The 25,265-nt window shown below is 52.5% G+C and overlaps 3 protein-coding genes across 7 annotated transcripts in view; 1 reads left to right on the top strand and 2 right to left on the bottom strand.

Annotated features, from left to right (window-relative positions):
• Lims2 (LIM and senescent cell antigen like domains 2) overlaps positions 1-18,742 on the top strand; it is a 36,328-nt gene extending 17,586 nt beyond the window's left edge. For 2 of the 4 annotated variants that reach the window (NM_001365015.1, NM_144862.4), the window contains exons 2-10: positions 1,862-2,021; positions 4,261-4,327; positions 4,558-4,678; positions 14,558-14,707; positions 15,380-15,530; positions 16,380-16,472; positions 17,075-17,123; positions 17,360-17,435; positions 17,965-18,742. In NM_001365015.1, coding sequence (NP_001351944.1) covers positions 1,866-2,021; positions 4,261-4,327; positions 4,558-4,678; positions 14,558-14,707; positions 15,380-15,530; positions 16,380-16,472; positions 17,075-17,123; positions 17,360-17,435; positions 17,965-18,112 — 1,011 coding nt within the window. In that variant the 5' untranslated portion in view covers positions 1,862-1,865 and the 3' untranslated portion in view covers positions 18,113-18,742. Of the gene's footprint in view, positions 1-1,758; positions 2,022-4,260; positions 4,328-4,557; positions 4,679-14,557; positions 14,708-15,379; positions 15,531-16,379; positions 16,473-17,074; positions 17,124-17,359; positions 17,436-17,964 lie in introns of all 4 variants that reach the window. The other 2 variants (NM_001379137.1, NM_001379138.1) reach the window with 2 other exon arrangements.
• Gpr17 (G protein-coupled receptor 17) lies at positions 3,121-10,012 on the bottom strand. 2 transcript variants are annotated; one of them, XR_001782387.2, is made up of 3 exons: positions 9,583-10,012; positions 4,210-8,137; positions 3,123-3,924 (listed from the first exon to the last, which is right to left on the bottom strand). XR_001782387.2 is itself a non-coding variant. In NM_001025381.2 (2 exons), the coding sequence occupies exon 2, from the start codon at positions 8,128-8,130 to the stop codon at positions 7,111-7,113; it is 1,020 nt and encodes a 339-aa protein (NP_001020552.1). In that variant the 5' UTR covers positions 8,131-8,137; positions 9,583-9,758; the 3' UTR covers positions 3,121-7,110. The 2 variants fall into 2 exon arrangements, 1 of the variants encoding a protein (NP_001020552.1); NM_001025381.2 differs by having other exon boundaries at positions 3,121-8,137; positions 9,583-9,758.
• A 613-nt stretch (positions 18,743-19,355) lies between the features above and the next one.
• Myo7b (myosin VIIB) overlaps positions 19,356-25,265 on the bottom strand; it is a 77,698-nt gene continuing 71,788 nt past the window's right edge. The window contains exons 39-47 of the mRNA NM_032394.3: positions 24,510-24,615; positions 22,788-22,901; positions 22,400-22,487; positions 21,930-22,036; positions 21,297-21,482; positions 20,962-21,078; positions 20,158-20,241; positions 19,921-20,040; positions 19,356-19,624 (exon numbers count right to left, since the gene is read on the bottom strand). Coding sequence (NP_115770.2) covers positions 19,523-19,624; positions 19,921-20,040; positions 20,158-20,241; positions 20,962-21,078; positions 21,297-21,482; positions 21,930-22,036; positions 22,400-22,487; positions 22,788-22,901; positions 24,510-24,615 — 1,024 coding nt within the window. The 3' untranslated portion in view covers positions 19,356-19,522. The remainder of the gene's footprint in view (positions 19,625-19,920; positions 20,041-20,157; positions 20,242-20,961; positions 21,079-21,296; positions 21,483-21,929; positions 22,037-22,399; positions 22,488-22,787; positions 22,902-24,509; positions 24,616-25,265) is intronic.

Here is a 25,265-nt window from a genome sequence, read left to right on the forward strand (position 1 = left end):
GCATTATGCTGCCTAAGGATCCAATTCATGGCTTTCTTGCATCTAGGCAAATGCTCTACCAACCGAGCCACCTCCGCAGCTCCTTGTCCCAGGCAGAGCCACAATTTCCCGGTAATTTACATTGTGAGGAGTAGAGCTGTCTCTGTGTCAAACCCTGTTTATTTTGTGCAGCCTGACCTCTGAGGCTGATGTGACCAGGAGACAGGCCAAATTGTTCCAGGGGTGGAAGCTGCCGGCTGAAGGAAGCGTCTGCTGGAGCCTTAGAGGCTGTGCTTGCTTAACCCCAAACCTGACTAGTATTTGTGATAGTGCAGACACACAGCAAACAGCCAAGGGAGGCAGCTTGAGTATGACAGACTCTTCTTCAGACATCGCCTTTTGGAGACAGCTGATGTTGGACCCATTTTACAGATGAGGGAATGAAAGTCCACAGGACTTCCATGCATAGGCTAGGTACTGTCACTGTGACAGAATTACTGTTCAAGAGAGGGAGGGTTTGCTTTGCGCACAGCACAGTCTGCTTTCTGTCGCTGTGGTAGAACACGTTGAGCAAAAGCGACTTGAGGAAGAAAGGGTTTATTTGGCTTACACACAGGACCACAGTCTATCCTTGAGGGAAGTCAGGGCTGGAACGCAAGCAGGAGCCGAGGCAGGAACCACTGAGGAAAGCCGCTCACTGCCTTGCCCCCCATGGCTTGTTCAGCTGCTTCCTTAAAAACCCAGGACATCACACATGAACCAGGAGTTAAGACAATGCCCCCTACACATGACCACAGGCCAGCTGGAGGCAACTCCTCAGCTGAGATTCCCTCTTCCCAGGTGTTTCTAGTTTGTGTTAAATTGACAAAAACTAACCAGTACATGCCTTTAGACTTGTAGTCACGGCGCGGGGTGGGGGGGGGGTAGGGTGGGGCAGCCAGGCATGAAGACATGTGCTTATACCCCCAGCACTGTGGGGAGGCACACAGAGGCTGTTAGCCAGCCAGGTCAGCCTACTTGGTGATTTCCAGGTCAGTGAGAGATGCTGCCAGAAAAATACGCGGATGGTCCAGGTTAGTTCACTGTTGGTCTTCCTGTGGAGTTCCTATCCCCTGCAGAACCTGAAATCCTTCCTCCTATACCTCCATAAGAGTCCCCAAGCTCCATCCACTGTTTGGCTGTGGGTGTCTGGATCTTCCCAAATCTCTCAGAGGACAACATGCTCCTGTCTGCAAGCATAACAGAGCATCATTAATAGTGTCAAGGGGCTGGCGCTTGCTTGGGCCTCTCACAGTCTGAACCACCAACCAAAGAACATACATGTGCCTAGGCCTCCCTACATATAAGTAGCAGGTGTGTAGCTTGGTCTTCATGTGGGTCCCGAACGACTGGAGCAGGGGCTATCCCAAAACCCATTGTGGGATATGTTCTAGCTGGACTGCCTTGTCTGGCATCAGTGGGAGAGGAAGTGCCTAGCCTCACAGAGACTTGAAATGCCAGGGTGGAGGGATTCCCAGGGGGACTCCCACCTGCTAAGAGAAGGTGGCAATGGGGGATGGGGGAAGGATTATGGGAGGGAATGACTGGGAGAGCGGAAGTGAGCAGGATGTAAAGTGAATAAGAAAAAAATAAAATAAAATAAATTTTAAGAGTGGATGGTGCCTGAGGATGGCCCTCTGACTTGTGGCTATATATACAGGAGTACCATCCCCATACATGTGTACGTACATATACAAAATTTCATGTTTTAAGTATGTGCCATGTTTGTCACCCTTAAAGGTTGGATTCTCCTGGACCTTTAAAGCAGGGATGTGTCCCTAGGCCTGCTCTGCCAGCCTGCTGCCCGGTGCTGACCTTCTCCTTCTCCTCCTATGCCCTCTAGCAACATGTCTGAGTGTTTGGCCGATGCCATGTGCCAGCGCTGCCAGGCCCGGTTTGCCCCCACAGAGCGCATCGTCAACAGCAATGGGGAACTCTACCATGAGCACTGCTTTGTGTGTGCACAGTGCTTCCGGCCATTTCCCGAGGGACTCTTCTACGAGGTGAGGAGGCCCTGGGTGGTGGGTGGCCTGCTCTCAGAGAGCCTGTGGCTGCTTTGTGACCTGGCCAGGCTCTGAGGCTGCAAAGCTGAGTCTCCCACAGGATGTTGGTCCATCCCTCACCTGGGAACTTCTGGAGTCATTCTGTTTCGTTCAGTTTCCCCTGGCCGGGCTGGCTCCTGGCAGGTCCTGGGGTAGGAAAATCCTACATCATCGTGGAGGTTGTCCTTCACTGGGTCAGGCAGCAAATGCAATGGCTGAGTGATTCTATTGTCTAGTGAGAATGCTTCAGAAATAAGCATTCTCGTGATTGGAGTTGAGTAACCAGGTGGTGTTTGATGAGACACACATAGATAAACACACACACACACAAACCCATGCATGCACATAGATACTCCCACAGAGACACATACATACATGCAAATATACACCCACAGATACATACAGACATACAAACACAGATACACACAGACACTCACAAAGACATATATATATATTTAACACACACGTGCACACAGACACATACACACACATGTACACACATACATGTACACACACACACACACACACACACATACACACTCCTCTGCAGGAAAAGATCTTGGCAGAGGGCACAGCATTTGGGAAGATACTGAAGCAGGAGCATGTGGGGTATCCGGGGAGAGTCTGATGTGGTGACCTGTTGGGATAGCAGGAAGCTGGGATAGCAGGTAGGGCCAGGAGTGAGGTCATTAATACTGCCATAACTCAGATAAAAATAAAGGACTTGTGTTTCCCACACCAGCTCCCAAGAGCAAGCTGTTATATCCTTCCTTCTTAAACACAGCTGTTAAAAAGTCCCACATGCAAAGGCTGAGGATACGGCTCAGTCATCAGGGTGCTTGCCTTGCAGCCATGAGCTCTTGAGTTTAATCCCCAGAACCAATGTCAAAAAGCCACCTGGTGGCTTGGGCTGTAGCCCCAGCATTGGAGAAGCAGAGCCAGGGGAATCCCCGAGGCTCACAGGCCAGTCAGCTAGCCTATTTGGTGAGCCACAGGCTGGTGAGAGACCATGTCTCAATAAGGGGGATGCACATGTATGCATATAAACACAGACATATAGTAAACCATACCAATATACATATAATACTTTATTAAAAATGATAACAAGTATATAAGACATCCAACTTCCCATTATTTGTTAGACTTTCACGTTTATGCATCAGAGATTATTTGTCTGTGTGGTGACATCAGTCTAGCAGTAAGATTTACACCCCAGCATCTGGCAGACCCAGAGGCAAGGACTGGTTAAACACTGGCTGCCATTCCACTGGGCTGCAGTGGAGGGGGGGGACCAGAGCTCAAGGGGACTGGGCTCTCCTGTGAGCTGTTTGCATCATTGATTGATTGATGCAGAAATGGAGTTAGATGAGGATCTCCTGTCACGTTCCAGGCTCCTGAGAGATGCTGGCTGGGAGGCATCAGAGGGTTGGGCAGAGCTCTGCGAGGGCTTTTAGAGCACAACCAAGCCTAGCACAGGAGGTGTTTGGGAGATGTTGCCCCCTCCCCTCTGGCTCACAGTGGAGAGCTGCATGTGGCTTTAGGGGAAGGAAGTTATCAAAGATGACGAACTTCCGGCGCATCCTGCCTCCATCCTCCGGTGCTGAGGTTACAGATGTGCACTGCTGTACCCTATTCACACAGTTCTGTGAACCCAACCAGGACTTCTGTGAATGGTAGGCAAGCACTCTACAAACTGAGCTACCGCCCAGACTTTGCTTAAGAAAGCAAATCTTTAAGGGAGGGAAAAGCAAGCTTCAGATGGTGGCTGACTGAAGCGCTGCTGTCACTCCCAATTCCCCTCCCTGAGGAATTCTGTCTTCCGTCTTCCCTCTTTGGGTCTTTTGTAGTCTCTGGAGGGACTGAGCTGGTCAGACACAGAGGACAAAGCCAGTCAGATAACTCAAGATTTGACCCATCCTTTCCCAGCCCCGGCTCCCACCTCTGCGTGGCCTGTTGTCAGGATCCACAGGTCCCCTCTCCCTCAGCAGACAGCAGAATCCCCAAAAGCTGTCTCGGACCCTCAGTATCTCTGTGAACCCCCCACTTTGCACTCTGCTAAGTCACATGGGCTAGACCCCCACTACAGCTTTGGAAGCCCCCCTTCTCAGGACCTCAGACCCCTGCTATTTATTGGGGGGCCAAGACTTACAGAGAAGTTGAATGACTCATGTATCTTTTCTTCTGTGGCCCCCATTTGCAGTTTGAGGGCCGGAAGTACTGTGAACATGACTTCCAAATGCTATTTGCTCCATGCTGCGGATTCTGTGGTAAGAGCTGGTGACAGCACTTAGCAAGCAGGACGGGGACAAGTGGGGTAACAGCCAGTACTGAAGTTCCTTAGCCTGGGGACTTTTCCTGGCTTCCTGAGCATTGTCTTCAGGCCCCTAAAAGAGGGGTACTTGGACAAGGGTGGACCCGGAAGAACACTGGTTACAAAGACCGTGGGAGCTGAAGGGTGGGGTGTGCGCCCTGACAGCTGAGGTCTCTCCTCTTGCAGGTGAATTTGTCATTGGCCGCGTGATCAAGGCCATGAACGCCAACTGGCATCCTGGCTGCTTCCGCTGTGAATTGTGTGATGTGGAGCTGGCTGACCTGGGCTTTGTGAAGAACGCAGGCAGGTGAGCCAGCTGCAGTCATGGGCAGAGAGGAGGACCCCTTGTCCCTACTCTAAGAGCTGTGGTCCTGCCCAGTAGGCTCTGTGGCATCTCAACTGATCTGGTTGTGGGCTTTGTCCTACCCCTGCTAGATGGAGAACACAGCCCCCAGGGGATGGATAAGGGTGGAGGCAGGAGAGTAAGGACAGACAGCTCCCTCTGGGCATAGGGTGGTCTTTGGGGGACAGAAGGCTTGAAGGGCTTTAAGTGGCAATGAATAGATGAGGAGTTTTAAGTTGGCGAATCCCAATTACTCATGACATCCCACCCACCACTGCTGCACCACGCTGACCCCATCTGTCTGCCTTCCTCCCAGCATTCACATGGCTGGACCAGGTTGCCCAATTTACTCCAAATTCAGGACTGTAAGCCTCACTGGTACTCTGCCAGTTCCCCTTCCAGAAGGCCTTACTCTTTCTTCTTACCCCTGCCTCCCTCACTGTGGGCTCTATACCTCCCCAGCAGCCGTGAGCTTATCTCCCTCCTGGGTGGGAAAGCTTTGGGGGGAGCACCCAGCAACGCCTTTGTGCCCCGAAGCCCTCCCCAGCACAGCTTCTCAACGACTCAGGTCAAGCCTGGGTATCACCAGGTCCTCCCCTTGACCTCCGAGTGCCCTCACAGCAGAGCCCTCCTCTTTCAGTGAGATTTCTGTGTTGTGCTAGCTTCCCTCAGCTTCTTCCTTGGCACAGAGATGTTCTTTGGGCCCCATATCCATGTCAGCCTTTGAGGATGAAGTCTTGGGCCTCTCAATGATACATCTGGACAATCCAGGTATCCCCTCCAGATCTCTCCTTTGCTCAAGTCTCCTACCAGTGTGGCATCTCTGTTTAAGATTCTAATGTAACAGGTCCCAAATCGAGCTGCAAATTTCTCCTCCTCTGACCCAAGTCTGCTTCTGAACCCCTGTGTCAGGAAAGGCAGTGCTAATTTCCAGAGACCCTCCAGTTTCCCAGGAGACTGTCCTTCCTGTCTGGGTCTTTGCCCCCTCTGTCCCTCCTGTCACAGACTGCGGTACTCTTGTCCCTTTGCTCTTCTGTCGAAGAGACACATGGTCCCGTGCTGGTCCTGGCTGGCACAGTCTTGTACTCCGCAGGTTGTTGTGGCCATGGGGGTGGACAGATCAGCACCAGATAGAAGCAGTGCTGAGCATCAGGGCCATCTTAGGGTTTCTCTGGTGAAAGGCAGGATGCAGCTGGAGGGATCCGTTTGAGAGCTCCCTTAACGCACATGCCTGGACAGACATGTCACAAGGCCACCAGAACCACAACCAGGAAGATGTTGCCCTACTTGGTCATTCTTGGGTGGAAAGGACGAGGATTTCAGGGGGAGAACATCATGTGTCATGTTGGACCAGCATGATAATTTCCTTCATCTTAAGACTCAGTTATGTTTAAGAGTATTGCTATCAAGTACATTAGAGCGGTCACCACATGCTGGCACATTCAACAGCTCAGAGCCAGGCAGCCAGGGTGGCAGAAGCCTCTTGGGAGGGAGTGGGGCTCAGGATGTCCCTTCTGGGCGCAGTTGGAGACAAGTTCTCGCATCAGGCTCTCTGCCTGGGCTCTAATGTCTGTCCGTCCATGCCATATGCCTGACTAGGCCACATTCTAATGACAAGCTCTGAACAGTGCCAGGCTTGAGGCTGGTGTGGGGACATGGCGTGCTGACTTCCAGAGACCCTCCAGCTTCTCACGAGACTAACCTTCCTGTCTGGGTCTTTGCCCCCTCTGTCAACAGGAGGAGCTGAGCCCAGAACTATATTCGCTGGGTTCACAAGCAACCAGTCTGAATTATACTCACATGTAGCTATCACTAGAGTCTGTGTCCCCTAAACTCAGGCAGAGATTATGAGGCAAAGGCATCTTAAGCAATATTCGATATACCATACACTTCAAAGGAAATATTAAATATCCATCTAGTTCCATTGACATTTGTGCTGCCTCTTCTCCCGGACCTTGGGCAGCTTGCTTTCTGGGTTATTCTGTAGGGCTTTGTTTCTGTGGGCATCTGTAGTATGAAAGAAGCTAGAAATTTATTAGAGAAGAAAGATTCCCATTGTTCCAGAAATGTCCCTGTGGCTCTCTTCCCTATTTAGCACGAGTGAAGTCACTGAGTGTCTGGGAGCTGTACAGAAGCCAGGCCAACCCAGTCCTGTGGAGGGGTGGGCAGGGCATCCCTGTGGTTAGTCCTGCCTCTTGATGGATTCGCTGAGACTGGATGGCCTTGCAGTTGAGGCCTTGAAGCAGGGTGAGAACTCCCGATGTTTCCGTTTGTTTGCTCAGGAATAGTGAAGGAAGATAGACTTCTTTAGCTGGCTCTGGTAGCATGTGCCCCAGTTGATAGCTGGTCTTCCTGCACCAGTCTACAGCTGGCCTGGTGTAGGACCTCCCAGAGGCTCACAGCTCGGATCGGGCACTCAGGGAGCTCTCGTTGGTTTTCCCTTCGAAGCTGGGAGGTGGACCTGTGAGCCGTTTGCTGCAGAGCAAGTTGCACAAGGCGTGGCGGAACTTCTCAGCCACAAAGAAGTACATGACAGGATCCAGGGCCCCGTTGAGGCTGGTGAGGCAGGAGGTGATCCGGTTCCCCAGGGCCAGGGCACGCTGAGCAGCGCACGAAGTCCCACCACCACGGTAGTGAAGCACATAGACTGAACGGTGGATGTGGTAGGGCACAAAACAAATCAGGAAGATGGCCAGAACCATAGCAATCATGCGGACGGCTTTATTCTTGAGGTGCTTCTCTATCCGGGGACCCTGGCGCAGGCTGCGAATGATCAGCAGGTAGCAGGTGACCGTGGTGATGAATGGGAAGGTAAAAGCCACAGCCAGGGATGCCAGGGCGTGATGGGAGGCCTTCTCCCGGTACAGTTGCAGGCAGACAACTGTGTGGTTGGTCTGCACTGTCTGTGGGCTGACTAGCAGTGGGGCCATAGCCACAGCCACCACGATCCACAGGAAGGCGCAGGCCAGGTGAGCATAGAGAGGTCTTCGAAGCTTGAGGGACTTGACAGGGTGCACAATGGCCAGGAACCGGTCAGCGCTGATGCAGGTGAGAAAGTAGATGCTGGCATACATGTTCAGATAGAAGAGGAAGCCAGTGAGTCGGCATGGGATCTCCCCAAATGGCCAGTGATTCCCAGAGAAGTGATAAACCAACCGGGTAGGCAGGACCAACACGCAGGACAGGTCGGCCACAGCCAGGTGCATGAGGAAGACATTGGCCGGAGTGCCTGACTTGTGGTCCCATATGAAAAGCCACAGGGCCAGAGCATTGCCCACAAAAGCGAGGATGAAGTCCAGAAGGTAGAAGCAGGCGAAGAGCATGTTCTCCAGGGGGGTCTCTTGTCCGCATTGCTCAGAGTAAGCCAGGGAGGAGTTGTCAGTCAGACTCGGTAGGGCTGCCTCCAGACCGTTCATCTTGTGGCTAAAGGCAGAACAGGGGGACAGAGCTCTAGGGAACGCAGAAACCGTTTACAGGATGCATCCCCAAAGTCAGAGGCAGGGCCTCTGATGCCCTCAGAGTCTCCTGCCACTAACTCGGGAGAAACATGGCTGTTCTAAGTTTTTGCATAACTGATGAAGTACCCAGGGAAACACTTGTGTCTAGTGGGTTTCTGTCTGTCGGAGTTGGCTGAGCCTCAGAAGCACTTTGAACTTCAATCACTGGCCAACTCCAACTGAGGCTTGATTTTCCCCTTGAGTGAAGAGGGCCTGGGGTAATTGCTGTTAAAACTCAGAGCCTGGAAAGCTACCTTTCTGCCCTGTGCCCAGTTATTCCCTCAGCCCGAGAGGGTGGAGTTAGTGCTGGAGGGAAAGGGAAGCAAGTTTGATTGTCTGGGCTTCTGAGGGTGGGGAACACCCTTATTTTATTTTATTTTCTAATCCCACCCCAAGGCAGAGGTAGACTGTGGGGGTCCCTTAAACGCACTCCCCATAGGTGAGTTAAGTGGGAGTTGTTGCTAAGGACTTGACACCCACCAGTCTTTTAGTGTTGGCTTGCTTGGCGAGCCTGCTCCCTCTGAGTCCCAGGGCCTCCCCCACCTGCTAGCCTGGTCTGCAACGAGCAATGTATCACTGAACTTGCCAGCAGGACTCTATCTATCACAGCTATCCTGCGCATGCCTCCTGCCATAGCTCCTGAGAGCCCCAGGGTCTCTGGAATTTTCCACACATAGCTGGTCAACTCTATTGTGACCAGCTTTTCTGGGTGAGAGCTGGGTTTGGGAAACTTTTGCCAGGGCCTTAGACCAGCAGGGAGTCCCTTCCCAGCCAAGGTATTCCATAACTCAAGTTGGGGTGTGAGAGAGTCCTGCATCTTTCAGGACACAGTCTCACCTCTGTGAGGCAGAGGGGAAGGGGGAGGCACGGTGGCCAGAGTGTGGAGCGTGGCTCACACAACATGCATTGGAGTTGCCCGTTGTCCTTTGTGGGGCATTTCCAGGACTGGCTACTTTACGTTGGGGGCTCTGAGTAAATTGAAAATGCATAACCCCCTTGCTCAAGTAAGAATTGGGGTTGGGGATGTATTTAAGGTGTAGAGTGCTTGTCTAGTGTGCATGAGGCCCTCAGTTTGATCCCCAGGATATGGACTAGTTGCGATGGCAAGTGCCTGTAATATCTACCCTCGAATGCAGGAGGGTGATGAGTTCAGGGTCATTCTCCATTATAAAGCAAGTTCAAGACTAACCTAGGCTACATGAAGCCATGGCTTTAATAATGTAATAATAATTCTCAAAAGTAAGAACTTCAGGATAGTGGAAATTATTAAATACCTCAGGTCCCTGTGTGACTGCACAGAGCCTCTACTCTGCCACCTGCACCCGGTCTCTTGAGGCTCTCTGCCCCTCGCTGCCCTCCCCTGCCCCTTACCTCTTGCAGAAGACCCAGGAAGGAAAGGACAGGAGACTGGGGGGAAGCAGGTAAGCTGTGAGCTGGCCGTGGGTGGTGCTCCAGAGGGTGCTCTAGATGGTGCTCCAGGTGGACTCCTCGTAGCTGTAGGAGGAAGGCTTGACTATTTAAGGAGAGCAGGAGAGTCCACAGCTCCTCAGAACCTGAAAAGCTGCTTCATTCCTGAGGGGTCCTTTGTGGGGTAGGCTGCTCCTCCAGCTGGGTGTGCTTCCACGGAGCACGTCCTGAATATTCCAGTGTGTCCTCAGATGGTGCGTGCCCCCATCCCCCAGCCAGGCCACTGAGTATCACAGAGGCCAAGTGTGTGACTGTCCTGGGAGCCTGGGAGTGGGCAAGGGCTGGGCCGGGTGGGGGTCTTTGGCGAGAGTTGACAGACACAACAGGACATTTCAGAAGGGGATGATTTTCTACTAGTGGGGGGATAGGGAGGGGTCAGCTACCATGGCAACGGGCCAGGATCCCAAGCTTACTGGGCTGGGGTGGGGGGTGGGGGGTGTTGTAATGCACGCCAGGGTTGGAGCTGAGGAATCTTGGGCTAGATGAGAGGGGATTCTTTCAGACACTTGCTGTAGGGTCCTTGTGTCCTGTCCTGTATAATTAGGCCCCGTTCGGGTGTATGGAATAAATCATGGCCTTTATGTAGAGCCCAGCACAGCTGCAGGCGCCTTATAATGGGGGCGCTGTCTGTGCTGTGGGGATGCAGCTCAGCCCAGCAGGCCTGGCTCTTGCCTGGGAGGGCCTCTCAGCAGAGGATGGCCAGCAGGAAGGTCTCAGTAACTCCCTTACCAAGGCTTGCTCCTGCTGGGGAGGCTCCAAGCTGGGATGTGTTGGGTGTTGTCCGTGACTCATCGAAGTTCATCACAGCTGATATCATTAATAGAGCAGCCATACAGTGCAGCCAAACCAGCATTATTAGTTTCCAAAGACTTAAAATTTTCAATTGAAAAATTTTGAAGTCACAGTTGGGGTTGTAGCTCAGTTGTTATAGTGTTTGTGTAGCCCAATTGCAAAGCCCTGGGTTCCATCCTCAATGCTACATAAGCTGTGTGGTACTCATACCTAGATTCGCTGCACTTGGGAAGCAGAGGCAGGAAGATGAGAGGTTCAAGGTCATCTTGGGCTACATAGTGAGTATAAAGAAGCCAGGTAGAATTAATGAGACCCTACCCCCGAAACATAATATAACACATTTGCAATTATGTGTGGTTAACATCTGGAGAGGACGGACTGACCAATGGTATTGTCAGTTTGCCTTTTTCCATAGCATTGTGCAGCTGGGAATTTCACTGCATTTGACAGTTGAAGAAGCCAAAGATAAGAGAAGTGAAGTCACTCTCCCTTCCTCCCTTGAGGCAAACTCTAGCCAAGTGGCAAAGCCTGGCTCTAAATCCCAGCACATGTCACCACAGATACCAGGCTGTGTGTATTTGTTCTGTTCTGTTTGCCTGATGCATTTCGACAGGAGAATTCTTACACTCAACTTCACCTTTTTCTTTGTGTATGTGTGTGCATGCATGCATGTGTGCATGTGTGTATGTATGTGTGTGTGCATGTGTGTATGGGAGTGTGGGGTACATGTGTATACATAAAGCAGGGAACTCAGATGTGTGTCTAGGTGGTGAGGAAGCTCCCAAAGGCATCTTATTTCATAATTCATTTCATAAAGACATCTTAGAGAGAAATAAAGAGGTGCCTATGGAGCTGGGGTGTGTTCGTGTAACTTGTGGGTAACTCAGATGTTTTCCACGGAAGCAAGAAGGCTGGCGTTTGGATCCCAAAACTCATGTGAAAAAACTTGGTGTGGTAGCATCTGTCTATGCTCTCAGCACCGGGAGGGGGAGACAGGCAGGTCCTCGTGGCTCCCAGCCAGCTATCCTAGCCAATTCAGGGAGTTCCAGGCCCGTGGGACACACTGTTGCTAAAAACAAGGGGTGAGGCTGGAGAGATTGCTCAGTAGTTAAGAGTACTTGCTGCTCTTCCAGGGGACTTAGCATCATCTTTGGGGTTTACAACGGCTTATAGTCTGGCTCCAAGGACTCCGCAACACCTTCTGTCTTTCATGGGCATGCATACACATGACATACACTCACAAACATACATGCATAAAAATAAAATTAAAATAAAAAATAGTAAGAATATATAGGCTGGAGAGATGACTCAGTGGTTAAGAGCACTTGCTGCTCTTGCAGTGGACCGGGGGCTGGCTCGCACTGCTGGACATGACATTCATTGCCATCACCAGAGCACTCTTGGGCTCATGTACTTTTTTTTTCTTTCTGGTGCTTAGAATATTTGAGGGCCTTGTGCATCCTGGGCCTTGAGTTACATTGTCAGCTCACCATAGGCTTTCTGTGGTGGCTTCAAGGACATTGATAATTTTACAATTCTGCAGTAGAATTTTAGGGAGCTGAGCTGTGTATGTGCCTCACATCTCTCTCTCTCTCTCTCTCTCTCTCTCTCTCTGTATGTGTGTGTGTTCAAGTGTTTATGCAGTGTGTGTGGAGGCCGGTCGTCAACCTCAGATGTTGTTTTTAAATACCATCCACCATGACCCCTTTTTTGTTGATTTTTTTTTGAGATAGGGTCTTTCATTGGCCTGTAGTGAACCCCAGGAACCCCTCTGTCTCCTTCCCCCATCAAGGCGATAAACGCACATCACCTTGCCCAGCTTCTGAAAACGACTTACTAGGATTACGTACCCTTGTGGGTATATGTGTGCCATGGCATGCGATTGAAATCAGAGGACAACTTATAAGACTTGGTTTCCTCCGTTCACCATGTGGCTCCTAGGAACGGGACTCAGTTAGACCCTGTGGCAAGCACCTTTACCTGCTGAGCCACCTGAGTGGCCCATGTCCAATTTTTTTGAAGTTTGGATTCTGGGAATTGAACTCAGGACTTTATGTTTACAAAACCCAAGTCACTTATTAACTGAACTATCTGCCTAGCCCCTGGATTGTGACACAGGGTCTCAGTGTTTAGATGAGGCTGGCTCAAATTCATGGTCCTCCTGCCTTAGTCCCCTAGACTGTGGTGTGAGAGCCACCATATCGTGTATGGCTTTGAAGCACAATTCTTTGGCATTGGTTGAATGCTGCATTAATTTTAAGGAGGAGCTGCAAACGTTAGAATGGAGTCATGGGAAATAAGGCCGTGACTGTGATGTAGACAGGCAGAGAGAGCTGGCTATAGCAGGTGACTGGGCAAGGCTCCTGTGTCCTTGGCTGCTGTGTACACGTCTTGGGTGAAGACAGGATCACAGACATGAAGGTTGTAGCCACAGGCTACATCTGCTGCCTATTGTGTGGTAGGAGGACTTGGGCTCAGACATTGGCCCCAGCTTCTGCTTGGCCCTGTTGTGGAAAAGAGATAATTTCTGCTGCTTCTCTCCTTCACTCACATATTCAGTACATGGACCCTGAGCTACTTCTCAATAACGAATACCCATGGTCCAATAGAGGTACAGTCAGCATGCTAGCAAGAAGTAGCAGAAAGCTTGTTTGGGCCTCTAGCACTGGGCTAAGCTAGGAAGATAAGACCCTAGGCAAGAAGAGAGTCATGCTCTGTGGCATAATTCCGGGCCACAAAGGTGGCACGGGATCCACTTGGGTTGGGAGGTCTTGAGTGGCAATCAGTCTCTGTGACAAGTCTGTGAAATGGGCTAATGGTGCGGGCTGGGGAGATGGCTCAGTTAAGCTCTGAAAGCACACAGACTTGAGGTCGATCCGTCACACCTGTGTAGAGCCTGTCATGGTGGCCTGTGTCTATAACCTGAGTTCTGGGGAATCAGACAGGCAGATCCCTAGGGCTGGTGAGTTCCACATTCAATGAGAAGCCCCGAGTCAAAAAAAAAGTAAGATGGGGAACAACTAACGTTGGACCCAAGATTGACCTCTGGCCTTAACACCTGTGCACACACCTGCACACACATCTGCATGCACAGGTGCAGGAACCACACAAATATGTATGCACAACACACACATACGCACACACTGAAAGGGCCAGTGGTCAGTTGGCTGTGGAGAGTTGCCAATGGAGTTTTGGAGCCTGGGAAGGAGGGCCTGGTCCCGCAGGATTACACTGTTGGAGTGCCAAGTGGGCCATGGGGATTTAGGGACATTGGATGGGTTGTGTGCATCTTTGACTGAGGACCCTGAATCTAAATTCTTTGCACCCTCAATGACGAGGAAAAAGAACCTGTGTTGATTTCCTTCTCTGTTAAGACCACAGCTGTTGCTCAGGGCAAGGAGCAGAATCAGAAATGACTGAGGTCTTCACAAAAAGGACTCTGTGATGACAGTGGCTGGGTTCAGGAGCCTCCATGTGACACAGCTCTACTTGTCTATAAAGACAGAAAGCGCTTGTGAGCATCGGGGTCCCTCTTCATCCGGCAGACTCCAAAGGGAGGGGTGAAAGAGCCCCGCATGGGTTTGGCTGCCCCGCCATGCACTGTGATGTTCTAAGGCTAACATTCACTGTGGCTTGCACTAAAAGATATGTGAAAAGTAAAAACCAGCCTTTCAGCAAATGGCAGCTAAATGTCCCTTCAGTATCATACAACGTCCTAGGCTCAGGAAACCTTGGAAAAGACATGAACTTCCCAAAGACAGCAAATACAGGCATCCTAATGTATGGGTATGCTTTCCAGCAGATGGGTGTTGGGGTTCAGACTCGTGTTATTAGGATTGGTAGCAAGTGCCGTTACCTGTTGAGCCATCTTACCTGGCCCACGGGCATTTGCTGAGTGCGGGAGAGCATCGCTTTCAGAATCCTCCCCTGCCTTTCACTCCCCGTGAATGGGAAACTTTCTTAATCTTGGGCTTGTTCACTTTGCTACCCAGCTGCTGCTGAGGGCACAGGCAGGGCTCTAGTCTTGCTTTCCTGGAAGAGGCAGAGGAAGGGTCGTTCTTCCTGACATTTCTCTTACCTCCCACAGGCACCTCTGCCGGCCTTGCCACAACCGTGAGAAGGCCAAGGGCTTGGGCAAATTCATCTGCCAGCGGTGCCACCTCGCCATCGACGAACAGCCCCTCATGTTCAAGAATGATCCCTACCACCCGGACCACTTCAGCTGCTCCAACTGTGGGTAGGTGCCCAGTCATGGCCCTGTGTGTGGCAAAGGCAATGCCAGCTGTCACAGAGTGGGGCACTGGAATGCTCACCCAGGACAGAGGCCAACAAGGTAGGCACGGAGGGCGCTTAGTGCCTGAGGCAGAGAGCATGGCGGGAGTGACAGTGGGAGGAGGTGGCAGGCTCCTCTCACCAGACTCTGTTCAGGGCGTGCTTGTGACGTGAGAAAAGCGGTATAAGGGGCAGCCCTTGGACTGCAGGACTCTGGCTAAGATGCAACAGAGAGGAAAGAGTGAGACTGCAGAGTTGGTGCTGGTGTTGAAGAGGGACGAGAGAAGAAAGACTAGAGCTGGGGGGGGGGCAGGGGGGGAGCAGCTGAGAATACCAGAGTCCTCTGGTATTCCTTCTATGCTTGCCCCAGACATACAGTCTGCTTTAGAGGGAATGAGAAGAAACAGACCTTTATCTAAGGAAGCTAGCTGGACAGAACACAGGCACTGTCTGCAGGCCTGGGTGAGGATCCTGTGCCCTGGGGCCTGTCGGGAGTGCACACAGAAAGTCTCCAGAGATCGGAGTGATCTGGTTGAGCCAGAGCAGGGGGCTCAGGCACAGTACCCTGGACCAAGGGTTGTAGCAGCCCTACAGGTAGGTGGGACTGTACCTGAGGGGGTTCTATGCTGTCTTCTAGGAAGGAGCTGACCTCCGATGCCCGAGAGCTGAAGGGTGAGCTCTACTGCCTGCCTTGTCACGACAAGATGGGCATCCCCATCTGTGGGGCTTGCCGCCGGCCCATTGAGGGCCGCGTGGTCAATGCGCTGGGCAAACAGTGGCATGTGGAGGTGAGCCTGGAGCGGGCACAGATTCAAGCCTGGTTCACAGTCCCTCTGAACCCCACCCTGGGCTGTGCACTAGCTGGTTCCCACTGAAAAAACCTCTCTCTGGGGGCAACCTTTCCTTGTTCTAGCGAGGAACTTCATGGGAGCCAGGAGACCAGAGCCCACAGGCCATGCTCAGGCAGCCCCGTCACTTTACCTCTTACCTCTCTTTGCATTCTGGAAGATTCTAGAGTTAAGAGCAAACCGTAGACACCATCTACCTAGAGCACCCTGTGGGAATGTACATGACAGGAACTGTTAGGTGCACAACCCCACATAGACAGGGAGCTGGTGGACTCCTGGGTCAGCTCTTGCCCATGCCCTGAGCACTCTCACACACTTATGGATACCTTTGGAAAGAGTGCTTGCAGCTCCAGTGGCCTGGTCATCTCTGTGTCCATAAGCAGTGCTTGGGTGGCTTATTAACAAAGGCTATGGGATGTGCTGCCTTGTCTCTTGGGTATTATGTGTCCACACATGTTCCAAAGGACAGGATATGGTTCTTATACTATGTGGGCTTTAGAGGGGCATGGGAACAGGAGGAGCCTACTAATATCAGGGCAGGGCTTATGATCTGTTTGTCAAGCAGGATCCCAGTGGCAAAAGATATTATTGTGACATGTTCAAGGATGAGGAGGAGAGCTGGCCATGTGGCTCAGTTGGTAGAGTGCCTGGCTTATATGCACAAGGACCTGAGTTCAGTCCCCCCGGACTGTGTCAGTTCTGCCCATCGTGAGCCTCATTCCCTTTCCCTGTTTTCTGGGGTCCCTGGTGCAGCCCTAATATTGCATGGCTATACCCTCTTTCCTTCAGCACTTTGTCTGCGCCAAGTGTGAGAAGCCATTCCTGGGGCACCGGCACTATGAGAAGAAGGGCCTAGCATACTGTGAGACCCACTACAACCAGGTGAGCCTGGGACAGATCTTGCAAAGACACAGGGCTGGAGCTGGAGAGGGGGTGGGGCACTCAGGATCTGGAGATAGCCTGGCCGGGGCTATGTCTAGACATCTCCATGTCCAGAAGTGGTGCTTTGGTGGCCTGTTGGAGAAGATCCTGGGAATGGCTATGGGCTCTGCCGTCCTGTCTCTGGGGGACAGTCCTCACATCCTGAAAAGCACAGCAAGATGCTTCCTAGGGTCTCTGGACTTATGCAGTCTCCTCTCATGTGAGTGGGAGTCTGTTGTGTGCACCAGGAGCCAGGCCTGTGTCCTCAGGCCTTGGGTTCCAGCTTGGAGTCTTGAAGCCTGTATGTAAGACATATGAGCAGCTGTCCACACAGTGTCTTTATTTGATAGATATGCCATTGCAGCTTCAGAGGCCGGCGGGCATGGGGAGGTCCTACCCTGTCCCTCACTCTTGCAGGACTTGGGTAGGCTACGTCAGTGGGGAGCAATGTCTTGACCCGTGGCACTTCCCAGGGAGTGCTTCTAGAGAGCTGGGCGTCCTCAGAAGGGACTCAGGAGGTTGTCCTCCTTGTGGGCAGCACTGATGGCCTGCTTTGTCCACAGCTCTTTGGGGATGTCTGCTACAACTGCAGTCATGTGATCGAGGGTGACGGTGAGGCCTCTGTCCCCAAGCCCCTTCCTCCCTTGTTTTCTCCCAACCAATCTGTTCTCCTGATGGTGGGAGGGACTGGTGAGGTGGTAGGGGGTTGTGGGGATGTGGGGTGGTTGGGGACTTGGGGGTGAGGGGTGGGGTGTTCCACAGCTGCAGGTCCATCTGGCTCGGGCTTTGCCTAGCTGGGCCTGCAGCTGGCTTGGATGGGCCTGCTAATTCTACATCTGGCCCCACAGTGGTGTCAGCCCTCAGCAAAGCCTGGTGTGTGAACTGCTTTTCCTGTTCCACCTGCAACATGAAGCTCACTCTAAAGTGAGTAGTGATGGGCAGCCTTGACTTTCCAGCCCGCTTTCCCTGAACTGCACTCTCAGGCGAGCCCTGGCCATGTGTGAGGCTGAAGTATGCCAGGCAGATGAGGTAGCCCAAGGATCCCAGAGACCGATGAAGGGGGCAGTTACACACTTACAAGAACCCTGGGCTTTGGGGGAAAATATTCTGTGTCAGGGAACAGCGTATGTAAAAGCAAGCTTCAGGTGCCTGCCTCTCCCATGATGCCTAGGAGGGTAGAGGGTGGCTGGACCTGTGAGGTGAGATAGAGATAGAGCTTTCAAGAGCAACAGGAGGCCATAGAGGATTATGAAGAGAAACTTCTATGAGGGAAGGGAGACTTATAGGCTCATCTCTTCTTCTCCAATGCCTTTTGGCTAACATCTCACCCTGGAATCTAGCCCGCTGGCTGTGACAGACAGGGTTGGGAGGGCAGAGGGCTGGCAGCTGCTGTTTGGGCTGCTGTCTGGAGTCAGAGTGGGTAGGGCATAGACCGCTGGGGTTCTGTCTGCAGGAACAAGTTTGTGGAGTTCGATATGAAGCCCGTGTGTAAGAGGTGCTATGAAAGGTTCCCCCTGGAGCTGAAGAAGAGGTTGAAGAAGCTGTCCGACCTGAGCTCCCGCAAGGCCCAGCCCAAGTCTGTGGACGTCAACTCACTCTAAAGGTCCTCGGCCGCCTGGCCTGCCTGCAGTACCTTAGCACTCATCCCCCTGCCCCAGGTCCTGCTAGCCACCTCCCACTTCTGCTCCAGCCCAGCCCGTTCCTCCGGTATGCCATCCTTTCTGCTTCCAGTCCACCTCGGGCTATGTAGCCCTTTCCTCTGTGCTGAGGCCTGACCCACCTCACAGGCATTTCCTCCCGGGCCCACAACCTCCAGGGACAGGAACAAACTGGAGCAGGATTATTTGTCACTTGCTTGACCCGCAGATCCCAACCCGATGCCTCTCCTCTCCACTCTCCCAGGAGAGTTTCAGCCCTCGTGTGACCCTTGGGCTTGGCTGAGAAGCTGTCCCAACCCCAGGGCCAGCACCACGCAGATAGAGGCTTCATGGAAGCACCCTTCTCAGTTATTCGAGCACAGTAGGTCCTTGTGCTTACACTGTGTCAGCAAACCCACCTCTGGGGTGAAGCAGCCCGAGAGCCCTACTGCCTTCACTACTCAGGAGACCTCATAGAAAGTGTCTCAGCTGCCCACCAAGTGTGGGGGTCCCACTTCCCAGGGGCACATTGCCCTGGCCATCGAAGACCCACAAGTGGTCACATACTTACACAATGAAGGCTCATTCACATACTCGGAGTGTCTGTGTGGTTTGTGGGAGAGGTGGAGGAGCATGGTGCTATAAAGCTATTATTCCTGCTGGGCATGATCAATACTCAGAGACCCCCAGATGGGCAGACAGGAGAGGTTCAGGTTCTCCAGGTTGGCTACCACCGGGAGTTATAGACAAAATCTGCCAGGATTCCTCAGGCCTACATGGAGTGGCCATGCTGGCTACCTTGATAAGTGGATGGTGATGGTGGGGTGTTTCTCAGGGCCTATCAACTGGACAGATCTCCAATGCCCCATTCAGTGCCATTGGCATCCACTTTCCACCTGGTCCTCCTGGGAGCACAGTGGGCATCCCAGTGTCCCACATGGATGGGAGAAAAACATTTGGGGGGCCCAGGAAGCGGGATCTCCAGGGATACCCTCTCTCCAGTCTGAGGACAGGAAAGGGGGGGCGGGTGGCAGAGGAGGGGGAAGAAGGAAAAGGAGCAGATGATGCCCTTCCTGTTGAGTATGGCTGGCATCCAGTTTAGGAAAAGTCACAGTGCCATTTGCTCTCTACCCTCTGGTAGGTAGAGAGTCCCTTGGACCAGATACCCACTTGGTACCCACCCTTCCCCTCAGAGACACATACTCCCTTCTGCTAGGTGCATTTTTATTGCAGATTCAGGGGAGTTACCCACCATCTGTGAGGAGGCTGGAGACCTTGCTTGGCCTCTGCAGGAAACACCCAGGAGGGGCACTCAGGCGTGCTGAGAAGGGGGTAGAAGGCCAGCGTGGAAGGCTTGTGTGCAGATGGGACCTGTTAGGGGTTGGCCGGGGCGGGAGCCCTGAAGCCCCGCTGTTTGTTCACTGTATTCAGGAGCTGCTGTACATATGAGGTCAGCAGGTCGTCCATCTTGTAACCCTAGACAGGATGGGGTGAGGACAGAAGCTGTGGGTGCAGGGAGAGTCTTGGGGCACATGGTAGGACTGAAAGACGGGCTCCCCAGGCTGGGCTTTGCCACTGCTTGCTCTAGTGTACCCGAGTTCCACCCTCTCCTCAGAATGGCCTAGGATGGCCCAGAGTCAGGTTAGAGTCCTTGGACATGCTGGCTCTCAATCTCGGGGATGCCTCTAACCTCCCTGCAGCCCTGATCATGGGCAAGCCATCTCTCATAGTGAGGATGCTGTGTAATGGTGGGAGATGGGGCCCGTGCTCACCAGAGAGGTCTCACACAGCAAACGGCTGCCCTGGCCCAGGCTCCCCAGTGCCATGTGGAAATAGGTGTTGCCACTACTCCAGCTGGAGATCTTGGTGAAAGGGTAGGTGTTCAGCAGCTCCTGGGAACAGAGAGGCCGTTGACAGTTGGCTAGGCTGGAGGGGAGAGGCAGACAGGAAGGCAGGCATCCCATGCCCATGGATGACTGCTGGCTGCGGGCACAGTGCTGGCACTCTACCTTGGTCTTGGGGTGGATGAGCAGTAACCCATGTCGGTTGATGGCGATGAGGAGAATGTCTGGGTAGGAAGGCTCAGAGGTTTGCTGCGGAGGGAGAGTTACCATAGATGAGTATGGCGGTCAAGTGATCGCTTTCTATCTGTACGTGTGCCCAGGTGTATACAGGGAAGTGTGGGTGGGTAAACATGCGTGTGTGTGTGTGTGTGTGTGTGTGTGTGTGTGTGTGTGGTGTGCACTCATGTATGGAGGTCAGAGGTCAATCTTGGGTGCCATTCCTCAGGTGCCAACGACGTTTGTTTTCTTAAACATGTATTTATTTGTGTGTGTGTGCGTGCGCACGTGGTATGTGCTATAATGTGTGAGTGGAGGTCAGTGGACAATTTCGGGAGTCAGTTCCCTCTTTCTACCACGTGGGTCCTAGGGATTGAACTCAGGCCATCAGATTTGGGTAGCAAGCACCTTAACCCACAGAGCTATGTCACTGGCCATGTGTATGTATAGATGTGAGTATTTTTGACACTATGTCTCTCACTGGCCTGTAGCTCACCAAATAGGCTAGGCCAGCTGGCCAGCAAATCCTAGGGACTCTTTTCTTTGTCTCCCCAGGACTAGGGTTACTAGCAGACGGCAGCATGTCCTCAGATGCTGTGCCAACTGAGACATCTCCTCGGCCCCCAGGTGTCCACTTTTTAGGTGCTCGACAGGGTTACAGTTAGAACACACACTCCTGTCGACCAATATGCATTAAGGACTCACCTAAATGGGGCCTGAGTTGGGGCAGAGGCTGCATAGATTAAGACTTACCTTCACCTCAAAGAAGGCAGACCCAAAGGTGGGCCACCTGTACATGTACTTCAAGAACTCCACTTTGGCCTCTGCCACTGTCTTGCGCTTGTTTTTGTCACATTCCAGAAGGAGGCTCTGATGGAAGAGAGGGACACTGAGGACCTGGTCCTCAGTACAGGACATAGACACCCAGGGCCTCTGAGACTCCAGCCAGGGCAATAACCCATCTATCTGGAAGTCAGTGCAGGGCAGGGGCTCAGAGGTTGTAAGGACAGGGCAGGGAAAGGACAGGGGCAGGCAGCCCACATCCCAAGCCAACCAGCCTGCCCACCTAATCAGACCCTGTTACGGACCTTTTTCCATTCTTCTGAGGACATCAGGCGTGTGAGGTTCTGAGGTACCAGCTCCTTCAGGACCTTTGAGACACTAGCCAGTTGCGAGCTGTCACTACCAAACTGGATTTTACAGATGAGACCTCCCAGGTGGATGGCATCTTCCCGGGAGCACTTGTGAAACCCGCGGAGGTACTTGGGTAGTTCCTGAGTGGCAGACATGCTGGGCCTCAGGTGACAGGAGCCTGGAGTGAGGGTGTGTTATCTTCCCCATTCACTAACTGAGCAGGTCAAAGGCTGAGGCTCTCAGGGGAGAGACCTAAGTGAGAGCTTGCTAGTACTGTGCTGTGGTGGACTTGGGTTCTGTCCACATGATGTTGTCCCTGCAAGTTGCAAGCTGGTTCATTGCATTCAGTCTTCTGTATGCTGCTCTTCCCCAGCCTTACACTGTAGGCTGTGTCCCCAGAGCTGCTGTGCTCTGTTGTCCCTGGGACCCTCTGGGGTTTGGTCTGTTCACCTCATTCCACCCTGCTGCAAGAACCTGGGGCAAGACAGTCCCTCCCTGGCCCCTTCCCCTTCCTGTCTCAGGACAGGTTTGGGCTAGGATGGCAATGGCTCTTGTGTCTGTCTTCAAGAGGGCCGCCTGATGGGTACCTGGTGGTAATGGAGTATGGTGTCTGCATTCACGTCCTTCCCAGGGGTCACGTTGAGCCACAGTTTCCGCATGAAGAACACCTGATAGGGAAGTGTCACGGAGGCCCCTAGAAGAGGGACGGCAGTGGGCACCAAGCCTATCCTAGCAGGCTCCAAAGGCTCACTCCTGAAGAAAACGTTCCTAGCTCTCCCACGACTCCCACTGCTTTCTGGTCTGGAAAGTCCCTGTCCTCCCCTCTCCTGGGCCCTCAACTCATTTTCATCAAGCTGCGTAGGAACTGTCTCCAGAAATGTCCCTAGACCCATCTCCCAGGCGTGAGGAGCACCCTTGGATACCTCTCTCACCCTGCAGGAAGTTAGTCATTTGCATGTCTAGGGGAGCTTGGGGATGATCAAGAATGGAAGGAGGGTCTGGAACATTTCAGTGATGCAGCAGGCAGCCACCCCCTCCAGAGAGATGCCCTCCTCACCTTCTTTCTGGGGCCTGTTCTTCTTCACCCAGTCAGATACCTGCCTCAAGCTGTCAAAAAAGAAGTCTCCTTCCTTCAGACTGATGACCTTAGGGAAGAGGGGAAAGGCAGGCATGGCAGCTTCCAGGGTGTATCCTCCAAGGAGCCCTGGGGGAGCTGGATCCAGTAGCTGTGTGTTTGGGCTGGGTGGGCTGGAGGCTCATTGAGATTGACAAGCAGGGGGTGGGACTCCAAGACTCTACCTGCTTTGTGCCAACAGCCCCAGCTGTGCACTGAGGGGCCTGGCTAGCAGAGTCTTCTGGGTAGGCTGAGGTCTGCTGGTCATGGGGAACCTCCTCAGCCAAGAGGATCTTGCTCAGCCCCCTCCTTGGCCTACCAAGTTGCTCACCTTGTCTGTGATCTTGATGAAGAGGCTGCAGCCATCCCAGGAGGCCAGCTGGAGCCTGGTGCCTATGCCCTCACATAGGTCTCTCACCCGACTACTGCTGCCCACTTCCATGGACTGTACAGAAAGGAAGCACGTGAGGCCCAGGACCTAGCATGGGAAGGAGGCTTCCCAAGCCACTATTCTGAGGTCTATTCACCCTATATTTTGTGTGTGTGTATGGTATATCCATGTTCATGTGAATTTTTTTTTTTTTTTTTCTGTGACAGGGTTTTTCCGTATAGTCCTGGCTGTCCTGGAACTCAGAAATCCGCCTCTGCCTCCCAAGTTCTGGGATTAAAGGGACTCAAGTGTTTTCTTAATTGCTCTCAAATGTTTTTTTTTAAGATGGGGTTTCTCACTGAATGTGGAATTCATCCATTTGACTGGGATGACTGACCAATAAACTCCAGGGAGTCTCTGCCTCCCAAGTGCTGGGATTAAAGGCGTGTGCCACCACCACCTGGCTCATGTGAATTTTTGCACACATGGATATGAAGGCCAGGGGTAAACCTCAAGTGTCTGTCGTTTTTCTTTCTTTGTCTTTATTCTCTTCTCTTCTCTTCTCTCCTCTTCTCTTGTCCATCCTCCCTCCCTCCCTCCCTCCCTCCCCTCCTCCTCTTCCTCCTCCTTCCTCCCCCCCCCTCTCTCGTTAAGAGTTACTATGTGTACCCCTGGCTATCCTAGAACTCACTTTATAGACCAGGCTATCCTAGAACTCAGATTCACCTGCCTCTGCCTCCCAAGTTCTGGGATTAAAGGGACTCAAGTGTTTTCTTAATTGCTCTCAAATGTTTTTTTTTAGACGGGGTTTCTCACTGAATGTGGAATTCATCCATTTGACTGGGATGACTGACCAATAAGCTCCAGGGAGTCTCTGCCTCCCTAGTGCCACTGAGTCCAGCGCTTGTGTAAGGGCCAAGTCCTTGTGTTTACTCGGCTGGCACTTTACTGACAGAACCATCACCCTGGGCCTATTTTTGTCACCATAAGCCTTGGGCTGGCTATGTTCTGTCTGGAGAAGGACAGGCCCCAGAGAGTCATCCACATATAACGTTGCTTGGCAACAGCACATATTGTCCATGCCCAGGCTAGACCCAGGAGGTCTGGACCTTTGGACTTACATTGTGACCCTGTAGCCAGACAAGGTGCTCAAGTACACCCAAGTCACAGATGCTCAAGGAGCCCTGAGGGAGGGTGTGAGGGTGGCCTTGGTCTCATTTTCATTTGATGCTTCTTTATCACACCTAGGGCCCAGTGGTTTCCTACCTCCTACCTGTCCCTTCTGCCAGCCCAATTCTCCAGGGCAAGCTCTGGACCACAGGGCAGTGGCTGCTGCTCATCACAGATGTCTACAGGGGCCCACAAGCCCTAAGGCTCAGCCTTGCTGCCCACCCCTCTGGCTTCTTCTCTTTTTCCTCCTTGGCTTGGGATCTTAACTCGTGCCTTTGAAAGAGTTTCCACTTCTAATCTCACTGGTGTCCCTTAACTTGGTGCAGCGCTCCCTGACACTGGCTTGTAGTGTGGAGGCAAAAATGCCATGGCACAGATGGGAGCAGCAGCAATGGGGGGTCCATTTGGAACCTGGACTGTGGATCTAGTGAAATGAGAGAAGAGCATGCTGGGATGCTAAGAAGGTGCCCTGCAGCCTCCTGAGGCCCGAGACTCACTGTGGGGAGCACCCACCTTGCTGGTGTCATTGGGGAGGTAGACCTCATGGTGTAATTTGGAGACATTCTGCTCAGCCGCTTTCACCTCTACATCATGTGGGGGCTGCTTCCGAGGTCCCACCCTGAGGAGGACAAAGTGGGTTATAGTACCACGCCTGTACTTACCCCAACTGCCAGCCTTAATGGGAGATTCAGCTTGATGCTGGACACAAAGCCTTCAATAGGGGAGCACTATAGGGGAGCACGTAGGTAGGTTCCTGCTCCTCACCCTTCCTAGGTTTGTCTCTGCCTGGTGGGCTCTGTGTGTGACCCTGGCATAAAGATGAGCCCAGTCCCACCTACCTGCAAGAAGGCTGGGGAAACAAGAGCTCCCTAGCAGTACCAGGGACTGCTGGCTGTGACACTATGGACAGGAGTGCTCTTGTATTCACAGGCCAAGGGATTGCACAAGGGGTAGGGACTGCAGCATGGCCGTTCAAAGGATGCTGCGTTCTCCATGGCCATGCATGCTCACATCACTCACTCAGCCCACTTTCATCATGGCCAAGGCCAAGAGAGAGAAGGCAGGAGACTATTAGGGACAAGGGGGGATATAGACACTAGGGCTCATAATTTGAAATGAAGCAGGGGCTGAGGAAGGTTGAGTTTGTCCCCAGGACATATCCATGGTCAGAGGAAGAGTACAACCTTAATCAAGCACCTAAGTGCCTGCATAAATATGCCAATTTCACTGTCACTTTAGGGTGAATAGGTATTGACCTAGCTCCATGGG

This window comes from Mus musculus, chromosome 18 (assembly GCF_000001635.26).
Source record: "Mus musculus strain C57BL/6J chromosome 18, GRCm38.p6 C57BL/6J".
NCBI lineage: Eukaryota > Metazoa > Chordata > Mammalia > Rodentia > Muridae > Mus > Mus musculus.